A 21763-nucleotide genomic window follows, 5' to 3' on the forward strand; every position below is an offset into this window, starting at 1 on the left:
CAGACAACACCCTCCACAGGGGGCCAGGAACCCCCCCCCCCCCCCCCAGTCAACTGCAGACAGGCAGAAGTAGCTGCCCATGGCCAGCCAGCAGAGACAAGTTGCTGGCTTCAAGTGCTTATTCAGCATTCAGCAAGCATCTGCTGAGCACCTTCCACGTGTGCTCAGTGCCCTAGCAATATGGCAGCAAACACCAAAGGCAGAGGTGCTGAGCACCCCCTAGGCACCACTCAGGAAGCAAGACAGGGAGGCAACTCTCTCAAGAACCCCTAGGAGGTGGGAATGATTCCCTCCTTATTACAGATCAGGGACCTGAGGTCAGCACTCGCTTATCACTTTGCCTCAGTCACCCAACTCCTAGGTCCCAAGATTTAATCTCAGCCTCTCAGGCTCATGACTTTGGAAGTTTAAACTGAGACCCACAATAAGGCAAATTTCACATCACAACCCAGGACACACGTTCATTTTATAGGCACACATAGATCACTGAAACTAAGTTTCCCAAATTAACACTTCTGTTTACTTTCTGTGATACAACTGTTTCATTTTCTATAATTGCCAATCTGACCCACTAAATTGATGTCACCAGGCACTAACTGGTTACAACTGAGTTTGCAAAACAATGGGTTACCATGAGCCCCTCCACCTCTATTAAAATGTGTTTTTTGATCCATGGGAGGGATCAAACCCTTCTCACTTCTCAAGGCCCACAGTGTAGCTCACTAACCTCAGAGTTTAAGCCTCTGTAACAGGCCCAGGAGTAGGGGAGGCAGGAAGGGATGAAGGATAAGGGCTCCTACCCTGGGTGCTTCCAATCTATATAGTAAGAGTAAGGGAAGAGATACAAACTTGACCCAAATCACTCTCCTTCCAGTCAGCAAGTAGCAAGTGAATGAGAAAAACCAAAGTTCTTGGGGAAAAAAGGAGAAGGGGGTGTTCCCATGAGGGTGGTCCTGGCAGGGGCAGTCACATTCCAGGCTGGCATCTGCTTTATAGAAGGGCTGGTTGGCAAGGAAGCAAAAAAACCCATCTCAGGTGGTGCAGTACCAAATAGGGACCAGAGGGAAGGGTCCACGGGAGCCTGGGAAAAGTTCCAGACTCCTAGAGCAAGAGGTGGCTGGAAGAGGAGAAAAGGGACACTGGCTGAGTAACACAAGCCAGGTGCTGGCCAGGAGCATCTGCACGTCATCTCATTTCACCCTCACAAGCACGGGGGCTGGTCTGGAGGCTGCATGTGTGAACCCCAGTCACTTAAATGTGGTTGAAGAAGGTAGATTGAAACCCAGGGACCCAGAGAGATAATCAACATGTGAGCAAGCCAATGATGGTTAATGTTTCACACTCCTCACCCCAAAACCCCTGCTGCTATCCCCCTTTTTGGCCATCATCAAAGAGCCAGGATTCATACCAGGCAAGGTGAGATAACAGAAACAATGGCATATGTTTACATAGCACTTACACTGTGCCAGGTACTACGTGTATTGTGTGTGTGTGTGTGTGTGTGTGCGCGCGCGTATACATGCATAAACTCATTTAATCCTCGTGACAACCTTATGGGGCAGGTATACTTTATTAACCCCATTTTGACCTTAGAAAACTGAGGCACAGAAAGGTTAATTAAGGTACCCAAGTTTGCACAGCTTATAAATGCAACACAGCAGCATAGGACAAAAGAGTCTTGATTGGGTTTGCAGGTTTAAGTTCTGGTGCCCCCAGGCGGGGCATCTTTCCTCTACGGGCCTCAGCTTACCCACTTGTAAGATGACTGGTCACCTCCTTCCAGTTCCATTACCTGCAACCCTGCATTAAATATATTTCCTGGCCACCACCGGCGGTGGGACTGTTTACCTACTCCCATAACCTGTACCAACTCTCTGCATCCATCTCTCCAAGGAACAAGGTCATTCTGCACAAGTGTTTTTAGGCACTTATCACATCCTGAGTTGCATCTGTCTCTTCAACTAGACAGTAAGCAAAGGAGGCATTCAGTGATCGAACTGAATCCACACCTTGAAACTCAGCAATGTCTCTGCTCTTGGTCTGGGGGCCAGCTGACCAAGGCCTAAGACTCATTCTAGAAATCGAGAGAAAGCAGCCGATGCACCCAGAACCAGTTACCAATGGGCCTTACCCAAGCCCACTTTCTCCTCCAGGCCCCTCTCTGGAACTTCCTCACTCAATCAAACAGTCAGGAGAGGCCCCAAGGTCCTCCAGGCAAAGAGGACAATGACAAGACCCCAACTCAGGGGGCTTGCTCACATGTTGATTATCTCTCTGGGTCCCTGGGTTTCGATCTACCTTCGTTAAGCACATTCAAGTGACCGGGGTTCACACATGCAGCCTTTCAATCCTGTTTACCCCTATAAACATTTACACACCACCTCGTAGCCCAACAGCTTTCCATGCCTTTCTCCTAGCCACTCCCACGCCGGGCTGAGCAACGATAGCCCTTTGTACCTGTTTCCCAGTAAGAGCGAGCAGACCTCAAGAAGTGCCCCACCACCACCAGCTAACAAAGAGTGTGAAACTGAAATTTAAGTTCAGATTTCTGCTGATGTCAGATTTCTGCTGATGCCAAGTCGTCAGCCCTCTGGGTCTCACCATTTAGCTATGTGGCAGCCACATGTGAGAATGGGACAGGACCACTCTGTCCAACACAGATAAGGTGCACAGACCCCTCAGAGGAGCATTTATCAGTGCCAGCCTGTGGCAGGACGCCTGCTCTGCCCCGTGCAGGGGTGTGGAGGTGAGACAAGACAGCTGGGATGGCGGGAGGACTTCGCAACACGTCTAGGAAGCATAGCCCCAAAGGGTATCACTTGGAAGTTTAAGTGTCAGTTACCTAGGGTCAACTTGCTCTCCCAGAAAAATATGCTATTTTCTCCATGTTGTTTTAGGGGGACACTTAAAAAAATTTTTTTATTTACTGACTTTTTTTTGGGGGGGGGAGAAAAACATCGACTCATTGTTCCACCTATTCATGCCGTCATTGGTTGATTTTTATATGTGCCCTCACCAAGAATTGAACCCTCAACCTCAGCATGTCAGGATGACACTCTTAACCAACTGAGCTACCAAGCCAGGACTGGGGAAAACTTTGAGGCTATAAAGGAAAAAAACAACAACTCACCAAGCACTAGCCACAGAAAGACAACCATTTTATATGCATATTACTACTTAGCCCTCCTGACAACCATGCAAAGGAATCACAATTTCCCCATTCTACAGGTGGGAAAACTGAGTATCTGAAAGTCTGCCCTGACAGGAAACAACAGAGTAAGTAATGGAACTCAGGTATGCATCCCAGCCACCAGTCAGAGCCCAAACCCTTCAAAATCCAGAGGATTCAAGACCCGGGAAAATAAATGCGTAACAGAGAGAAACATTCCTAAAACTCATCCCAACCAAGGCTACAGAAAACCCCATTACCCTGGCAAATCAAAAACAAAGTCATTACTGTCTGTTTGCTGTAAGCTTCCAGCCACATGTATTAAAGAAGTTTATGTGAATCGTCTAATGCACTTGTGCCGTGGTCAGAATTATTACCAAGCTAAAAAAGATTAATTTTTCTAAATACTCTAAACCCTAGACACTACAATAAAGGCTACAGCTAGTGTAACACTTCCGTTATTTTGGCTGACAGGCCCTCAAGCACACACCTCCCTTCCACTTCTCCCTCTTCAGACTTAAGCACACACACACACACACTCACACAAGAGGTGGGAAGGTCGAGGGGAAGGGGCAAAGTAGCCCCGGCCTGAGGTCCCCACGAGAAAACCTGCTTCCCTTGAAAAACGCTGCAGGGAGAAGGCTCCCTCAGAGCAGTGGCTGGCACACAGCTAGCTCTCGGTCCAAACTTGCAAATGCTTAGCTAACAAAGATGGCATTATGCAAAGACTGGTGCGCACGGCTGGTCTTGGAGTTCAAATGAAGTGACCACTGCCAAGAACTTTGTTTGGGTCCCCACCACTCCCCCCACCCCACCTCCCGCCTTGAAATAAAGGGCAAGGATTTACAATTTGGGGTCTTGCTGCCACTTGAAACCCATTAAAGTGGCTGTACTGCCCAGGTTCTGGCAAAATGCAATTCCAGTTACTCACTTAGTGTTTAATTAGCTACCGATGGAGGAGTCTGGCAGCCTCTGGGGGTTAAGAAGAATTGCAGCAAATGGGGGGGGGGGGAGCCCGAAAAGGACACAACATCAAGTCTAAGCTCCAAGGGGAGTGGGGAAAGAAACAACTGTGTATGTTTTGTTTTCATTATCTGCCACACAAGGTGCCAAGGGTCAGAGCCAAAGGCAACGCTGTGAACTTGTCAGGACCTCTGGGCAGATAGCTACGCTGGCTTATGGCGGGGGAGAGCCCAGCTGTGCCTTCTCCCACTCCTGCCCGCACTGCCACCCTCTCACGCTCCTGCTCCCAGAGGCTCTGGCAGCCGTGGACACTCCCTGCCTGGCAGGAACTCAGCTCAGCATATCCAAGGAGAGCCCTCTCAAATATCACTTTGCTATTTCAAACCCACCAAGGACGCTGGACCCCTGCCACTGAGCCACAAATACCTCCACTCCCAAGCATGCCCAGGACTCTTAAGCAACGGGCCTGCAGACTCAGGCTCACAGCAGGGGGTGGAGGGGGTCAGCAGAGTCCTGCTGGGCGGCAACACGGGAGTAAGGGAGCCAGCCCCACTGAGAGAGGCTGACTCAGGGGCTTCCAATGGCCGAGGTCTTCTGAGTACAGAAACTGAGGCTCAAAACTCACCAAGGTCATGGGACTCCACGTCCATTACACACCCAAGTTCTTCACTGGGAATCACAAAGGGGGTTTGGAATTCGGGGCAGTAGTCCATGAACCTCCTGCAATTATGGACAAAGTCTCCTTTGTGGGGACACATGTATTTTCTGGAAGGAAAGGCCACAGCTTTTATCACATTTCCCTGCCAAAAGAGCCAGTGCACCATAACAAATCCCAGAGCTCAGGTCCCACCTCTGCCAGTGACTGCAGTGCACCTCTCAGGAACCTCAGTTTTATTCTCTGCTAAATTCATTGCTTCAGTGAACCTATATGGGCACACTTTGGGTTAAAAGCAATCACCTTCCCTCCACTCCCTGGTTGCACTCTCTTGGACAAAGCATCTAAGCCCCAAGCCTCAGTTTCCTCATCTGTAAAATGGGGGTGAGACTTACTAAAACTTGCCCAACGAAGCAACGGTGAGGCCAAACCACAACCACATACTGAGAAAGCGTTAGTTACGGAAAGTGCAGCAGCCCGAGCGGTGCGTGAAGCCCTCAGTGCTCTCCAGCCCCTTCCACTCAGATGCCTCCTCAGCGCCTATCTGCTCGGCTCATTTCTTGCCACCAAAAGGAAAACACAAACTTAACTACCACAAGGAGGGAAAGAACTGCTGGTGGGTGAGAAGGCACCAGAGATACATCTACCAACCCCACAGACACTGGAATCAGTCAAAGTGAAGACGGTCGCCCAGACAGCCGTGGGCTGCAGTGAGAGGCACAGTTGGCAGTTGGGGGTATCTGCTCCACAAAAGGCCGGAACCCAGACAACAGAGTCTAAGAATACCCAATGGGACGCCGGGGCTTTCATCAACACTGAGAACCACCACTCTGGTCGGAGGGGAACAGCAAGGAGAACACAGGCAGGGTCCGTCCCTGTGAGCCTCTTCCCATGGCCTCAGGGTTCTTCTGACTTAAGACAAACCAATTTCTCAGAAAAGTCCACTCTGGGCACCAAGTCCCCCAACCCTCCCCATTATGTGTGGCCACCATCAGGGCACTTGGGCTTATGAACAATGAGCCAAGAAACCTGAAGTTGCCAGATGTGTGGGGGAAAAGAGACTATGACTCAAATAAAAACTCACCAATTCAAAGAAAATTTAAACCCCTTCCCTGCTGAGTCATCAGGCTCATTCCAGGACCTATAGCCTGGCCTTGACTGGAGAAGAGCCTCTCAGAACTCTCTGATCCATCAGAACACACCAGGACACAAAATCACTTCCCTGAGCACCAGACTGGGGTCTTCCCCACCGACAGAGGACGCTTCCACCCCACGTGACTCAGGCCCTCCCTCCTCATCTCTGCCCAGCCAAACACTCACTACTTACGACCCACCAGGGCCCAAACCAGGTATCTGGGCTACACAGACTCCCCCACAAACCATGAGAATCTCTGAATCCCTTGACTGCAAAAAGAAGGCAAGTTACTGCACACTTGTCTACCCCATTTTATCTTCTAAAAAGGATTTAAGGTTACTCGTTAACCCACGTTAAATCACCTGGCTCAAGGTCACCCAGCAAAAGTGTAGTCACCAAAAGAACATCTCCCAGAATTCCACAGGCCGTCCCAGACCAGGTTACTTCCTCACCCCAAATTACCTATTTTTTCTTACCCACATAGTTCCTTGAACATAAGGAACTATGTTCAACTAGCATGTGTACCTACTATGTGCAAGGTATTGTAGGAGCTACAGAGATGAATAGTTCTGTGGATGAATGGTCTCTAGCATGGAAAAAAGTAACATGCTGTGGTTGGAAATACAAACCTGAATGAAAAATTAGAGGCGCAGGCAAATGATGCCACGGACCTGTGAGGCCAAACCTTGGCACAGTTAAGAGAACTGATTCTGGAGTCATTTATAACCTGTGTTTAGACACTAATTCTACCACCTACTGACTGTGAACTAACCTCTCTGTGCCTCAGTTTCTCCATCTGCAAAATGGAGTTAACAGCATGCCTTCTCTCACAAGGGTCACTGAACCCAGAGTACTCAGCACAGGGCCAGTACTTGGAAAGCCACCAACAAGGGCTTTGTATAGGTTGGTTTTATAGACAATGAAATTAAGGAGCAATCAGTGTGCAGAAAACTATCCTAAAAGCCCTCCACGACAGAGAACTTAATAGATAGGATGTGAGTGGGTAAGGGAGGCATGCATTCCAGACACAAGTCCAGGAAGAGGCTAGCGCAATAATTCTAGCAAGAAGGAACATGGGAAGCCTGATCTGTGGTGGCACAGTGGATAAAGTGTCAACCTGGAAATGCTGAGGTCGCCGGTTCGAAACCCTGGGCTTGCCTGGTCAAGGCACATATGGGAGTTGATGCTTCCAGCTCCTCCCGCACTTCTCTCTCTGTCTCTCCTCTCTCTCTCTTTCTGTCTCTCCCTCTCCTCTCTAAAATGAATAAAAATAAAATTTTAAAAAAAGCACCTCTTACCTAAGAGTATGCCTAGAGAAAAATTTAAAAAAAAAAAAAAAAAAAAGGAAGGAACATGGGAATAGAGAGAACACATGAGGATTTGAGAAGGACAAAGGCAAAAGAGAATTCCTTTTCTCAATTTTCTTAAACAATTCTTAATTTTCCAGTTGCTTCTCTGTCTTCCCTGCAACTCACTGTCACCTCTTAACTCCTTCACGAGAGAAACGTTCCTTTCCTGTCCCCATTCATCACTCCATCCCTCCTCCCACATGACCTGACTCTCAGGCCACATAACAGCAAGTGGATTCCAACCTCAGAACTCGACACAATTCTGCTGCCATTCTGTAACAAATTACTGAAAGCAAACCCACACAAGCTATCACAGCCACCATGTTACTTCAAGGTGGCAAACCAAACCACAAATTGCCAAAGAGTCTCACATTATTTACTAGAGCACTAACCTTAGTTAAGATAGCAGACACCTGTATCAAGAGATTGACTTGATATAGGCACACCTTCCCATCCTCCCACTCTAAATAACAAATAAAACTAAAACCATTTGCACAGCAGTCGAAGACTGGCCACACCAGAACTGACTGTTCATCAGTTTAAAAAAAAAAGCACAGGAATTTTTACTAGGTTAAAAAAGGTTAAATTCACCAATTGGTTTTCTATAGCTAATGTACTTCTTAGCCTCCTCCCCTGCCTGCAGCTCAGAAAACTCTATGGTCAACACCATGGATTTTCCCAGAAGAACCACAATACAAGTGAAAGAGTCTCCTCACCTTTCACTACTAAAAGTTTACCAGGCCCTAAGTACCATTCACCAGCTTCTCATTTTCAGCCCTGGAGAGGGCATGAGGCTGGTCAATTTCCTCAGCATTTCACTCCAAGGGCATTAACTTTTCAATCACGGCAGAATTTCATCACACTGAATATTCTCAAAACCAGCAGCCTCCAGCTGAGTCTCTAACTCCTCCTATTATAGGAGAAAACTTCCACCACAGAGATCTTCATGGTAATGGGATTTGACCACTTGTGAAACTCAACCAGGCGGGTCTGGTCTCCCAGGCCAGTTTCAAACTCTGCATGCAGGGGACGCATGTGGCCTAGCCAAGTGGGTGGGCCCTGATGACATTCAAAAAATCAACTTCCATGCCCCAGAGCTTGGGGACTGTTTCTTTCCACTTCATGCAGAAGTGTAAGACAAAACACATCACCTCTTATATGCATGTGTGTCCACACAGACAGACACACACACACAACCTTCCACAAGGCCAAGGAGAAGCAGACTGGAAGGAGGCTGGGAAGACCTTCAGACACCGCCCCTTCCACTCGCCCAGAAGAGCCTAACCTGTTTCATCTGATCATCGAGTTTGACACCGGCCCAGGTTTAGAGTCAATTTTTTTTTTTGAGGGGAACTACCGTGTAAGATGGACACAGGGCAGGCAACTCCCTCATAAGCATTTCATAAATTTTAAGAAATTCATCCAGGCAGAGAGTGAATGACAGAATAGAAAGCATTACAATGTGATGCCATTAACTATGCTCACAAAACTATTTTGAATACAGGATTATGGACCAGCCAAGGAACTCAAAGTATATATACGTCGTCTCTATGAACACAACATGAGCCCCCTACCAAACACAAACACCACATAATTGGAAAGATCAGTACCTGGAAAATAATGCAAGAGTCCACTTCACCAAATTCTCACTCAACACCCCTACTCCAAAACACAAGTTTCGTAATTGCTTATTTTTTTCCTTTTGGTTGTGATCCATGTTTTCTTATATCAACACTGAAGAGGCTCAGTTCCCTCCCAGTTAACTGTCCACTCTGAACATAAACCTCACATGGTTGAACCCTGCTCAACACCATTTAATTCTCCAGATAGGTATCTACACACTCTTTTGCATAATTACAACATTATGAAATACCGCTCACCAAGTTAGAACGGTGCTGAAGGAAGGTGCAGGGCGAGGGCTGCAGGGAGGTGGGCAGAGAAGAAAGGCACGGAGAAAACAGAACCCACTGCCAATTGGCTGTGTATTTGCTTTTGGTCCTAAAGAAGTTAGAGCTCTCCAACCCTGTAATTATTGCCAGGATTAAAATTTTGTTACTCACGTAATCATGAAAGGCTTTTGCTTCACTTGAATGTTCACAAGTGTCTCGCCTTTCAGGAGCTGCACAGTAAAGGTCCCAAAATACGCTGCAAGTTGAAAAATAAAATAAGATCAGGTTACTAATTATATGACTTGTGTACACAACGGCAAGTGCACAATGCCTGGTGCTAACAGCACCATGTCCCCCAAAGGTTCAACCCCTCCTTTCAAATCTTCATTGGACAAACTTAGCCTAGAAAACAAAATGGACCTAACCTCTTCTGGCAAGCCTGATATTCCTAAGAGTAACAGTTCTCATCTATCAGGCACCTACTATGTGCTAAACACCCTGCACCTATGATTCTGCTTTGACTATCGCAGTACTTACATCAGAAGATCAATCCCCATTTTATAGAGGGGCACTGAAGCTCAGACAGGTTAGTACAACCCCCGCCCCCATGGATGCCAAGATAGGACAGGTAGGAATCTGGATGAGAATCCATGCATCTCTTCTGTGCTTTCACCACTCCCCCCAACCCAAAATGGCTGCATTTAATTAAAAGGTCAAATTATCAAACTCAGGACTATGATTCATATGCATGGCAAACTGGGTGACTCTGCCAATAAAGGAAACCTACAGGTTCTTAATCCAGGAACCCATGCCCCCACCCCTCCCACCTCACTCCCACTCCCAGCCAGGCCCTCCCCCAAGGCATTCTTACTCAAGAACCACTCCACCCCATCCCACCACAGAACAAGTATCAATTAGCCAAAGGTCAACCAAGTATCTTGTCCTTTCATATTAAAATAAAAAGCCCTCCTCAGAGAGGCACCTGTCCACCTTTCCAGCAAAGGGGGTACTTGGTGTGTGTGTGGGGGAGATATCCCTTCCTCATCTTCCTCCATGATTTTGTATGTATGGTCGCTCCAACACTTGGTATTACACAGGAACAGACATACAAGTCCTTTGTCAACCAGTAAAACCCTATGCAAACATGGAGTAGTCATTGTATTAACAAGAGGCCTTAGAAACCCTCTCCACTCTCCAGGTGAGGAGCCCAAGGCCCAGGGACGGGAACTGACTGAAGGGTAAAAAGGGCATCAGAGTGGAAGTCTGAATCCTGGTCCAGCGCTCCCGTCCCTGTCACGAACAGCCAGCACAGAAAAAACTGCCAGCTCTGCCAGTCATCAGACAAGCATCTCACTCAAGGTGTATGAATAACACAGCCTGGTAGTTCTCTCTGGATCAGCTCCACCGCTTCCTCCCACCCCAAAGCCGTGGTCATTTGCTCGGTGTCAAATCATGAGACGCTTTCTAACTAACAAGACCACAGCCAGAGCCACCGCTGCCTGAGCCCAGAACCACAGACAAGGCTTGAGAAGTTTCAGGGAGATTATGGACACAACAAGAAAATCAGAGACTTCTACTAGCTGCAGAGGGGGGCTCAAGAACATTCCTTTCTGTCCTCTGAAGCTGCACATATTTGATTACCTCCTCCACACACTAAAGATTTCTAACTACAAATTCCCCTTCTAAGTAATTTCTACTCAATAAGCCCACGTTTCTACAAAACCCATGAGAGTCAGACCCGCCAACCCCATCCACATCCCTCTCCAAAAACAACCAGAAAACCTATAACCCACTCTGACAGGTAGAATCCTGACGCCACACCAAACACCTCTAACACTGGCAGTGGCACTTAGGCCGTGCCACTTCAGAGGTTGGCTGAAGTAATTAAAAACTCATTTTCCCTGCACAGGATAGACGGACACTCATCCCCCTACATTTCAAAGAGGCCTGAAACAGTAACCTGAGCTGGTAGTCAGGTAAACTTGCACACTAAGATCCTAAGACATGGCACTCCATTATCCTGAACTCCATCAAAATATCAAAAGCCCCTCTGCTTTCCTTTCCTTTTCAAAAGGATGCCAAAGACTCCACCAGTCAGCCGATCAGTTGCACAAATCACCCAGTTCTTCCTCACGCAGCAACTGGCTTCCACTGACCTTTAAGCCTCCCACCTGCCTTCAGAAAAATCAAGACCAGACTGAGGTGGTCCCATACCAGCAGGGCCCAGGGGCCCAGAAAAGGGTCACAAATAAGTGCCTACCAACTACAGGCACTCTTTGAGGTCAACAGTGACAAGTTAAGGTTCTCAGTAAAATGAAACTTCGTGGTTTTGGGGATGTTGGGGTTGGGGGTGGGGGCAGAGCCCACAGCAGAGAGAAAGGTCCAGTCAGTCTGAATCAGTATCTTTAAAGGAAGTGGCATCCCCTTCTTGCTTTTTCTCAGGGTGCCTGGAAAAGGCCCTGTAGATTCTCTCTCTCACGTACAAGGTTTTGAGCTCATGGTGAAAAAAAAAGAAAAAGAAAAGAAAGAAAAAGAAAGGATAGGCCAGTTGTAAAACAGACCTGGTATCCCCTCCACCCTGCCCCACCCCCACTCCCCCTAATTAAAGCAGCATGCAAAATTGACAAAAATCCTTCAAGGTTTTTTCAAGCCTGCCTAGGGGCCTAGGGTGAGATGGAAAAGTAAGGAGTTTCTTTCCAAACACTAAGCATGATTTAGTAGGATCTCCATAGGAGGGAAAAGAGGAAGCAAAAACTTTAGGCATCAGCCTCTTCTGCCCTTTTCCTCCTTCACTGGTCCTAGTGTGCGTGCCCAGAGGTGCCCTGCTCTGCCCAAGGCAGGAGGTAAGGCATGGGGGTGGGGGCAGGGGTCTGCTCCAGGTCTCCCGTCTTTGTTCACTTGGACCCAGGACTCAGACAAACACATACAAAACTATCACACAAACTTACCACCACCACGAGTGCAAAAACCCAGGCGGTTCACCCAATGTGATGTTTTTTTCCCATCGAATCTAGAAAGGAGAGAACAGAGATAGCTTAGAGAGGCAGAAAGAAAGGGTGGGCTGGGGGCTTCCTGGAACCAAAAGGCTGTGAAAACCAACTAACAATAAATGCCAAAAGGTGATAAAAATTCAAAATGGTGGCCACAGTGGCTGCTCCTGAAAACAAAGGCTCTAAGAATAGTGGGGAGGAGGGGGGTGTCAAGAAATTGGATGATGGGGGGAGTTTCACTCACCTCTGACAAGAAGGTCTGTGCAGATTTCTGTGCTCCTACGTGCAGTAAATATTCGTAGACGTATAAAGCTAACCTGGAAAGTAGGCAGGGGGTAGAAGATAGAGGGAAGGTGTCAGATCACACGGGGCAATCGCTCTTGGACCTTGCCATCCGGCTTCCAACACTGTCTGCGCTGTCCCATTGTGGCCCCGGCCAGAGGTGAGCAATCAAATCGGCCCTGTCTAGATTCGCGGGTGGAAGCAGTTAGGGGCTGGGGACCAGGGGACGCGTACTTCAAGCCGTGGGTGCCTGGAGAGCAGCCCCCAAACTTGAACTTCCAAGTGGCGTCGGGGCCAAACCCACCTAAGTCTCTCAAACTCCAAAGCCACCCGATTCCACAGCCTCTCTCCTTTTCCCGACTCACTGCTTGCCACCTTCTCCCCAGCTTTGAGGGTCCGAGGACATTCAGTCCTGGGCTCCGGGGTGCATGGCGAGCTCTGGAGAGGGCAGCAAAGTGCCACCCTCACCACCACCCCCAAACAACTGTCCCCCAAGCCTAGGGCCAAGCCGACGCTGCCGTCGCTGCCCAGCCCGGAGCCCCGGAGGGCACGGGGCTGGCGGCGAGGCCGAAGTCAGGGAGGGGAGAGCGCTCCTGGCCGAACAAAGCCCCCGGCACGCACTCCTCACGCCGCGGGCGGACAAAAGGAGCCTTCGGGGCTGCAGAAGCCACGCGCCCCCTGCCCGCGCCCGGTGGGCAAAGTGCGGCCACCGCGGCGAGCGCCCCGAGTGGGGCGGCCGCCCCGGCTCGCTCGCGGGACCTCGCCCACCCCTCACTGGGCCCCCACGCCCCGAGGCCACCAAGTGCCCCCTCCCCTGGCGGCGCCTCTCGCCGCCCCTTCTGCGATACCCCAGCCTCCGCCGGCTCCCAACAATGGGCTCTCCCACGCCGCCCTCCACGGCCTCGGGGACGGGGCCAGGCAAGCAGCGCCGGGGCCCAGGGTGCAGGAGCCCCCACCCGACCACCTGCCTCCCGCCGCCCGCCCGCAGCCCGGCGGCCACTTGGAAAATAGGGCTTACTTTTCCCGAGCCTGCCCGTCCGAGGGCACCGCCGAGCCTTTGCCTTTGGCAAACATGGTTTGCGGAGAAGAGGGCGCCGAGCCTCAACGCCGCCTCCGCCGCTACCGCTCCGGCTGCTCCCGAGCTGCCCCTCGCTCCCGGCCCCCTCCCCGGCGCTCGCCCGCTCGCTCGCTCGCTCGCGCTCTCCTAGCCGCGCTCCCCTCCCACCCCCCCAGGCGCTGGCTCCGCGCTCTTTCCAGCTGTCAAAGCGTCAGCCCCGGCCGCGGCCCCATCGCCCTGGAACTCCTCCCGCGCCGGCTCGGCCTGGGGTGCCGGTGCCGCCGCCGCCGCACGCCCGGCGGCCCGGCTGCCCGCTGGCTCGCTCTCGCGCCCGCCCGCCCGGCTCCGCCTGCGCCTCCCTCTGCGCCTCCGGCACCGCTGCCGCCGCCGCTGCCGCTGGACTACTTGGAGCTCAACCGAACGTGGCTACCCGAGCGAGGGAGCGAGGCGGGCGTCAACGTCCCGAGATTGATAGCCGCTCTGACCAATAGGCACGTGGAGGCGGGCCCGGGGCGGCCCGGGAGGTACGCCCTGTCAGCGCCCAGCCGCGGCAGTCGCCGCTGCAGCCACCTCCAAGGAGCCGCTGCTTCTGCTCCTGCGGGCGGATCGGGGGCGCGAGACTCTCTTTACTGTAGATGTAGGGAGGGAACACGAGTCAGGATGGGGAGCTTGGTCTCTGGGCTCCAGCGAGGAAGGGATTTGGCCGTCGCTGTCCGCGGCGTGGACCATTGGGGTGGTCAGTGGGGGAGCGCTGCGGCAGAGTCGGAGAGGAGGGGGCGCGGACCCCTAAGCCCGGTACCGCGGGCTCCCGCCCGCCGCGTCCCTCTGTTATCTGCCCCACACCTCCCCCAGCCGCGGCCTGCGGCGGCCCAACCCTTATCTCCCCCTCCCTTTCGCCTGCCCTCCCCTTAAGCTCCGACCCTGACCACCTCCTCAGACTACAACCCGCCTCCCCCCCCCCACGGGCCCCGCCCCCAGTCCTCTCCTGCCCAGTCTGATTTTCGAGCGCCGGACCCCGGGCTCCACGCTGCGAGCTAGGCGGCTCGAGCCGGTGCCGAGGCGCGCTGCTGCTGCTTTACTAGATCATTAAAATACTTTGGAAAGCCCCAAAGTGGAGCCGCGCGAAAATGGCCCTTGGCTTGCTTTGGGGAACCTGGGGGAAGGGTGGGGGGACTTGGGCTAAGATAAGGGAGAGTGATTGCCCCCTAATTTCCTTAGATCGTCCGGCACTGGCAAATTAGCCCCTTAGCTTGGGGACACAGTGCCATTCCGGGGTAGAGGGGCGTCACCTGGGCGCCCCGCGACGTGGAATGCGCGCCACAGAAATCAGTAAACTTCAACTAAATGGAGCTAAATTGGGGAGTGGGTGACGAGAATCAGGCGTGGGGGGAGGGGAAGCTTCCATTGTCAGTGACCCAGGTGTACAATGGGAAATTGAGGGGAGGCTGGCAGAGTGACCCAGCTATTTGCTGCTGACTACTTTCTGCCCATGCCGAGGACCCCGAGGACAGACTGTGAGTCCCTCATTAGAGACGCTTTTGAACCAGAAACCAGCGAAATAGGGAGGACTCCCCCATTTTCATAATGTTTTTAGAGCGCAGTTCTCTTTAAATGCGATAAAACACTGTGGGCACTGTCTCTTTAAAAGAGTCAAGCAGAAAAAGCTGTGTAAGCGCTGATTGGCTGCCTGTTTGGATACATCTTTAGGGGAGCCTTGAAACTGTTAGCCTAGGTTGATTTTTTTTTTTTTTAACTGCGCTGTTCCAATAAACAAGTAACGCCCCTCCCCCTAACATGCCTAGCTCCAAACAATTAAAGGATAGGTCAGTGTCCTGGGGAAAACACGTTTCGAGTAGGCAAACTCAGAACTGTATTTCAACAAAATAAAGAATAATTCCCTACCATTAAAGTTTGCTTATTTTGATCTGTAGAAGAGAAAAAAGGAGCTTTTAAAAGAAATGCCCCGCAGCAAACAGATCTGCATTGGTTCAGGAAGGAGACGCTGGGTGCATTTTTGGAATAATGTTCTACTCAATGTAACAGCCTCCCTAAATTAGAATACAGCCAGGCCCTAGGGACGCCTCTGGACGCACTCTGTTCTCTGCCAGGACCTGGAGCTCTAAGAAGAAGGGAAACACTGAACCCTAGTCTATGGTTGACTGTGTGCTTAGCCCCTAGTTTAAAGATTGTTTGGTGAATGAGAGGCATGGAGGTTGGGAAGGAGTTGAAATACAATGATAGGGGAGAGAATGAAATAATTACAGTTATTTTTTCCCCTAGGCGATTTAATTTAATACGACTAACTTAAGGTACCTTAGAGCCCACACTAATTAAATTGGCCTGCTCATACCCTTCCCATGGACTTCTATTTTTGATGGGCTAGAATGGTCAGGGATGGCTTGTCAACAGACTGACTCACAAGAAGCCTGACTCATCTTAGGTCTGTAAGGCCCACATATTATGAGTACTAGTGAGGTCCTGGCTGAGGGAAAACACTGCCCTTCTCTGGCCTCTCTAATCGTGGACACTACCAACCTGGCCATGCCCTACCAGCATCAGGGCTACAGCATAGGCGTATTTGTTTGTGCATCATTTTCCTCATCTATCAAATAGAAAAGAGGAGTTCAGAGCGCTTTACTATCTCTTTAGAGTCTAATGTTGTATGATGCTGACTTCCCCTCTCTAATTTTCTTTCCCTATCCCCCCACGCCCCACCCCAAGGAAAGGACTACCACCTCCTTCCAGAGTCTGTGTGGCAAAAAGAGAGGGGTGGCTTTTGGGGAATCTGTGCCAAGCCCTTTGTCCCTTTGCTGGGGCTTGACACAAAATGAGGCCCTGGTGCAGCTAAAAGAGACAGTGGGAGGGCCCAGGCAGGGAGCCCCAAGCCTGCTGGAAAGAAGGGAGCTGATAGGTTCTGGGGAAACAGGACCACTCAGCAGCCCAACTAAGTGTACAGCCACTGGCACTAGGATCCAAAATGCAGTCACATAAGAAGCAAGTCCAAACAGGAACAGCATTTAAAACCCCAACCTATTTTTCCCCATTCTATCCCCCAGTCCCCACCTTTCCTGGACCACATCTTTGGGCCTGGTTTCTCTCCTTGGAGTACTTCCCACCTCAACCCCTTTCTTTGACAATTCCATTCCTTAAGGCTGGCATTTCCTCCAAAGCTATCTACTCCACCCCTCACCCCCCACCCAACTCCTGCTTTTCACTCTGGAGCAAAACCCATTCCTTCATCCCTCTGCTTGGACTCATTTTGTTTGAAGCTACAGAGTAGCTCCCCATTCATTCTGCCTATTGTTGTAGCCAGTTGTTTACTGTCTGTCTCCCTAGCCAGACTGGAAGGGAGGAGGGCAGGAACTATGTCTGAGTCATCTGTGTGTCTCCAGCACCCAGTACAGGTTTAATAGCAGTGGCTATAGGGACCACAGAGGAAAAATGGTCCAAACTCGGCAGTAGCTCTGAGCCCAGAGGGAAGATAAGAAATGGACACCACCAACAATAGGGTAAGATAAGGCCACTCCCCTCAGCTCCACCCACTTAAGCTACTGGCCCCCTGGAACAACTGTACTTTCCCTTCCCAGAATGCATCAAAACACCAAGAGTTTTCACACATCCACCCTAGCCTCATTCATTCTTTCTTAAGACCTTTCTCTCTCTCTCTCTCTCTCTCTCTCTCTCTCTCTCTCTCTCTCCCCCCTGACTCCCTCCCGTCCTCCTTCTCTCCTTCCTTCCCTTTCTTTTTTCTTTTTTTCTTTTAAGCTATGTTTATTGAGCATCTACTATGTACCAAATACTGTTATAGGCACTTGGTAATAAAACAAACAAAACATCTTACCCTGTGGAGCTTACACTGTGGTGAAATCCTCTGCCCAAAAGCCTCTTCCTGTGATAGATTCATACTGATTCTTCTAAAATCCAACCTGGACAGGTAGCACCTTTTCCAGAAAGCCTTCCCAGGAAGCCCTCTGTGAGCTCCCAGTCTGGGCCAGGTATCCCATGATGGCCCCTGTGCCTTCCCCTGACCACAGCTGATTGCTGTTGGCAACGCTGCATGGGTGTGGTCGTATGTGCATTTCCTGGAACATGAGCTCCTCCTGGCCAGGGAATGGTGGCCATTCACCTGTGGGCCTCTGGTGACCAGCAACTGTGAAGAGAGGAACAGAAGAAATGAATAACAGTGACCAGAATGTGAAGAGACAGGCAGATGAGGTGAGAGAGAAATGCAAGAGGTAAATCCAAGCTTAGGGTAGAATGGCCATGCCCTCTCTCAGCTGCCAAATGGGGGGGGGGGGGCAGAAATCCAGATTTTTGAGATCAGGTTGGTGCGGGCTAGGCCTCCAGAAGGTAGCAGTTGATGGAAAAGGACTTCAAGCCCATAAATTCAACCCAGGAGGTGATGCCCCCGCTAAGGGTACTAGAGGGTCTGGTTTCCTCCCTGGGTCCAGCTGTATCCAGTATTCCTCACAGCTGCCAGGAGGGTGGCATCTCACCTGGGGCACTGTTTGAATGGGCATTGAGCATGTAGCCCATCCCCTTCCTGCTCATAGCACACTGGGTCCTGGAATTGCATGGAGGCAACTCTGGTGAGAACCTTGGGCTGCTCTGTCAAGGGAGTCCTGAGCCCAGCCTGGTCAGCACTGGTTTTAGCAAAAAAAAAAAGGAACGGGGCCTCTTTTGGGGAAAATGCAAAATCCAGCATCCAGAGACCTAGCTTCAACCTGGCCTACGGGCTCCAAAGTGGACTTTGGGCAAGTAATGTCCCCTCTCTGATCCTGTCTGTGAAAGATATTAACACCTATGTCAGGCAGATGGGAAGATGAAGTGTGGGCACTGATAGGGAACTCCCTGTTGGGCTGTCGGTTAGTGCCGGCCCAGCCCAGGTTCTGAACGCCTCTGTACAATGGGGCATCGCAGCTTTCAAGGCTGTTCAGAGGTTTAGCGGAGATAGTAATTGGGGAAACATTTTGTAAATTTAAAAAAATTGTTAACTCCTGATATTATTAGCATAGCCGAGCCAGCAAACAAAGAGGTGCTAAGGAAGAGAAGGAAGTGGATTTAAGTTTCAAATCAAATGTGTTTTGAAATGTCTTCTGATGGACACGTACCTTTCCTGAGCCAACTTGTCATGGCAAAATGGTTTTATGCTCTTTCTGGAATGGATGTAGTTCTATCTGGAAAACACCTATTGAGTGCCAAGCCCTGAGCCAGGGATGCTGAAAGGACAAGAAAATACAAGGCGAGGTCCTGCCAGGGATGGCTGGAGAGAGGAAGCTGATGCTGTGCTCCTTCCCAGGTTCCTGCTGCACCTCCCCCACCTCCTCTCCAGAACACACTGGCCTTGAGTCCACTCCCATCCTGGCCTCCAAGCAGGAGTCCAGTTCCCCCTTGCATCCTCTACCCAGCCCTGGACCAGTATGTTTCTGTTTTCATTAACCTACTACACATTTGCTCATGCTCTTCTCTCTGCTGGAAACACCTTCTCCCAGCTCCACTCTCCAGGTCCCTGATCAGGCATCACCAGAGCCCCTCCCCTAATGAACCTCTGCGGAATGGCATCTGCCCCCCTTATCCTATTCTATTTTTCTCCATAGCAACAATCACCACCTGACATATTATGTTTGCTTATTTTTTTCTTACCTATTTCCCTCATTAAAATTTAAGCACTGTGGGAGTTTTATACCCACTTTTAGAACAGGTATTTCAATAAAAATGTGTTCAATGTTGAATAAAGAATTCATTTAACAAAGGCTTTCTGGGATGGCCTGGGCATTGTGGTAGGTGCTGAGAATGCAAGGATGAACGAGGTGGTCACAGGCTCCTTCCACATGGAGCTTACGCCCAGTGAGAAAGACAAGGGTCACTTCAAATAGGCACACAGATGAATATGTCATTACTAACTGCCAAGTAGAGGATGCTGTAAGAGCAAGTAACAGTGAGTCTGATCCTGGGGGGGTGGGGGGGACAGGGAGGGCTTCTCTGTGGAGGTGACATTTAAGTTCTGAAGGGTGTGAGAGAGTTAACCATGCAAAGGGAGAATGTCCCAGATAGCGAAAGGCAGTGTCTGCAAGCAGGGAGGAGCCCTGCCAACTGGAGTTATTGATAGGAAGTCCTAGTGTCAGGAGCAGAATGCCCAGTGTTTCTGCAGGTGTCCCTTGCCCCTTGCCATGGTATCAGAGAAACCCCATAGCAGAAGACAAGAAGAGCTCCTTGGCAGAGCTGAGTGCAGGTGCCATTGGGCAACACTGGGGGAATTGGATTACTGTAGCAATTTCTGGAGTCAGAATGGGCTGACCGCTTTCACACCCATTACTATGGCTTTTAGAGAAAAGAGAGAATTTGTTGTGGGAGAGTGAGAGCAAAAGAGAGAGAGAGAGAGAGAGAGAGAAAAGTGTTGACAAGCATGTGGAGAAACTGGAACTCTTGTGCAGTCTTGGTGAGAATGTAAAATGGGCTGTCACTATGGAAAACAGTATGGCGATATCTCAAAAAATTAAACATAGAATTACTATATGATTTACCAGTTCCACCGCTAGATGGAATATATACACAAAATAATTGGAAGCAGGCACTCAAACAGATATTTGTACACCAACAATTATAGCAGCATTATTCACAATATCCAAATGATGGAAACAATCCAGATGTTCATTGACAGATAAATGGAAAAATAAAATGCAGTATATCCATACAATGGAATATTATTTGGCCTTGTCAAAGGTGTGCAGCTCTGAGGCATGCTACAACATGGGTAAACCCTGAAGATATTATGCTGAGTGAAATAAGAAGACAAACATGTACAAATATTGTATGAGTCCACTCATATGAGGCATCTAAAGTAATCAAATTATAAAGAGAGAAACTACAAAGGTGGTTGCCTTGGGCTAAGGCCGGGGAGAGTGGGGAGTTTTTGTTTAATAGGTACAAAGTTTCACTTTGGGGAGATGAAAAAGTTCTGGAGTTGGATGATGATGATGGTTGTACAATAATGTGAATGTATTTAATGCCACTAAACTGTACACTTAAAATGGTTAAAATAGTGAAATTTATGTTATGTATATTTTACCACAATAAAAAATAAAGCAAGAAAAAAATACTGGGCTGAGAAGTATGAGGCAAGGCACAAAAGTGGTCCAATCCAGGATGTAATAGGGCTTCGAAAAGGGATGCCTAAAAAGAGGAAGTCGCCTGACCTGTGGTGGGGCAGTGGGATAAAGCGTCGACCTGGAACACTGAGGTCGCCCGTTCGAAACCTTGGGCTTGCCTGGTCAAGGCACATATGGGAGTTGATGCTTCCTGCTCCTCTCCCTTCTCTCTCTCTCTGTCTCTCTCTCTCACTCCTCTCTCTCTAAAAAATCAATAAATAAAAAATATTAAAAAAATAAAAATAAAAAGAGGAAGTCATCGCCTGAACAGGTGGTGGCGCAGTGGATAGAGCATCGGACTGGGATGCGGAAGGACCCAGATTCGAGACCCCGAGGTCGCCAGCTTGAGCTCGGGTTCATCTGGTTTGAGCAAAAGCTCACCAGCTTGGACCCAAGGTCGCTGGCTCCAGCAAGGGGTTACTCAGTCTGCTGAAGGCCCGCGGTCAAGGCACACGTGAGAAAGCAATCCCTGTCTGTCTGTCCCTGTCTATCCCTCTCTCTGACTCACTCTCTTGTCTCTGTAAAAAATAAATAAATAAATAAAATTTAAAAAATAAAATAAAAAAGAGGGAGACATCCACGCTACTAGGCCAGTGAGGGGAGCGGGATGAAATGGGAGGTGGACAGGGAAAGCTGTCTGGCCAAATCTAAACTGAGGCTTGAGTGGGAGCCAGTGGAGAGAGGGTTAGGTGTGGAATACGTTTCAGACAGAAGGGACTGCATTAATTAATTTATTCAACTGAGACTGGACTATTCAGGGCCTTAAGGGTCATGCTAAGAAGTCTGGTCTTTGTCCTGCAGGCAGGGGCTTTAACCAGGGGACAAATTCTTTGTGCTACAGAAAGAGTGCTCGCTGTGTGGAAGAAGCAAGCCTGGAGGGCAGTGAGGGAGCCTAGCAGCAGGATTGGTGAGAGGCGCTGGGGAGGGCCAGATGGAGAGAAGGGGATGGGTGAGTTTCCTGGGCTTGGTAGCTGATGGGATGTGAGAGTGTAGATGATGATAACTCCCAGGCTTCTGGCACGGTTGATGGGGCTGCCAGTCAGGGAGCCCAGGAAAAGAGGCAAGTATGTTGACAGGGAGTATGATGGGTCAGTCTTGGACGTGTTGAGTTTGAAAAGCCGGTTCC

At 49.8% G+C, this 21763-nt stretch overlaps 1 protein-coding gene across 4 annotated transcripts in view; it reads right to left on the reverse strand.

Annotated features, from left to right (window-relative positions):
• SSBP3 (single stranded DNA binding protein 3) overlaps positions 1-13931 on the reverse strand; it is a 173647-nt gene extending 159716 nt beyond the window's left edge. For 2 of the 4 annotated variants that reach the window (XM_066376367.1, XM_066376366.1), the window contains exons 1-4: positions 13451-13929; positions 12395-12467; positions 12109-12170; positions 9332-9416 (exon numbers count right to left, since the gene is read on the reverse strand). In XM_066376367.1, coding sequence (XP_066232464.1) covers positions 9332-9416; positions 12109-12170; positions 12395-12467; positions 13451-13506 — 276 coding nt within the window. In that variant the 5' untranslated portion in view covers positions 13507-13929. Of the gene's footprint in view, positions 1-9331; positions 9417-12108; positions 12171-12394; positions 12468-13450 lie in introns of all 4 variants that reach the window. The other 2 variants (XM_066376365.1, XM_066376369.1) reach the window with 2 other exon arrangements.
• Positions 13932-21763: the final 7832 nt, after the last annotated feature.

Source organism: Saccopteryx leptura, chromosome 3 (genome assembly GCF_036850995.1).
Source record: "Saccopteryx leptura isolate mSacLep1 chromosome 3, mSacLep1_pri_phased_curated, whole genome shotgun sequence".
NCBI lineage: Eukaryota > Metazoa > Chordata > Mammalia > Chiroptera > Emballonuridae > Saccopteryx > Saccopteryx leptura.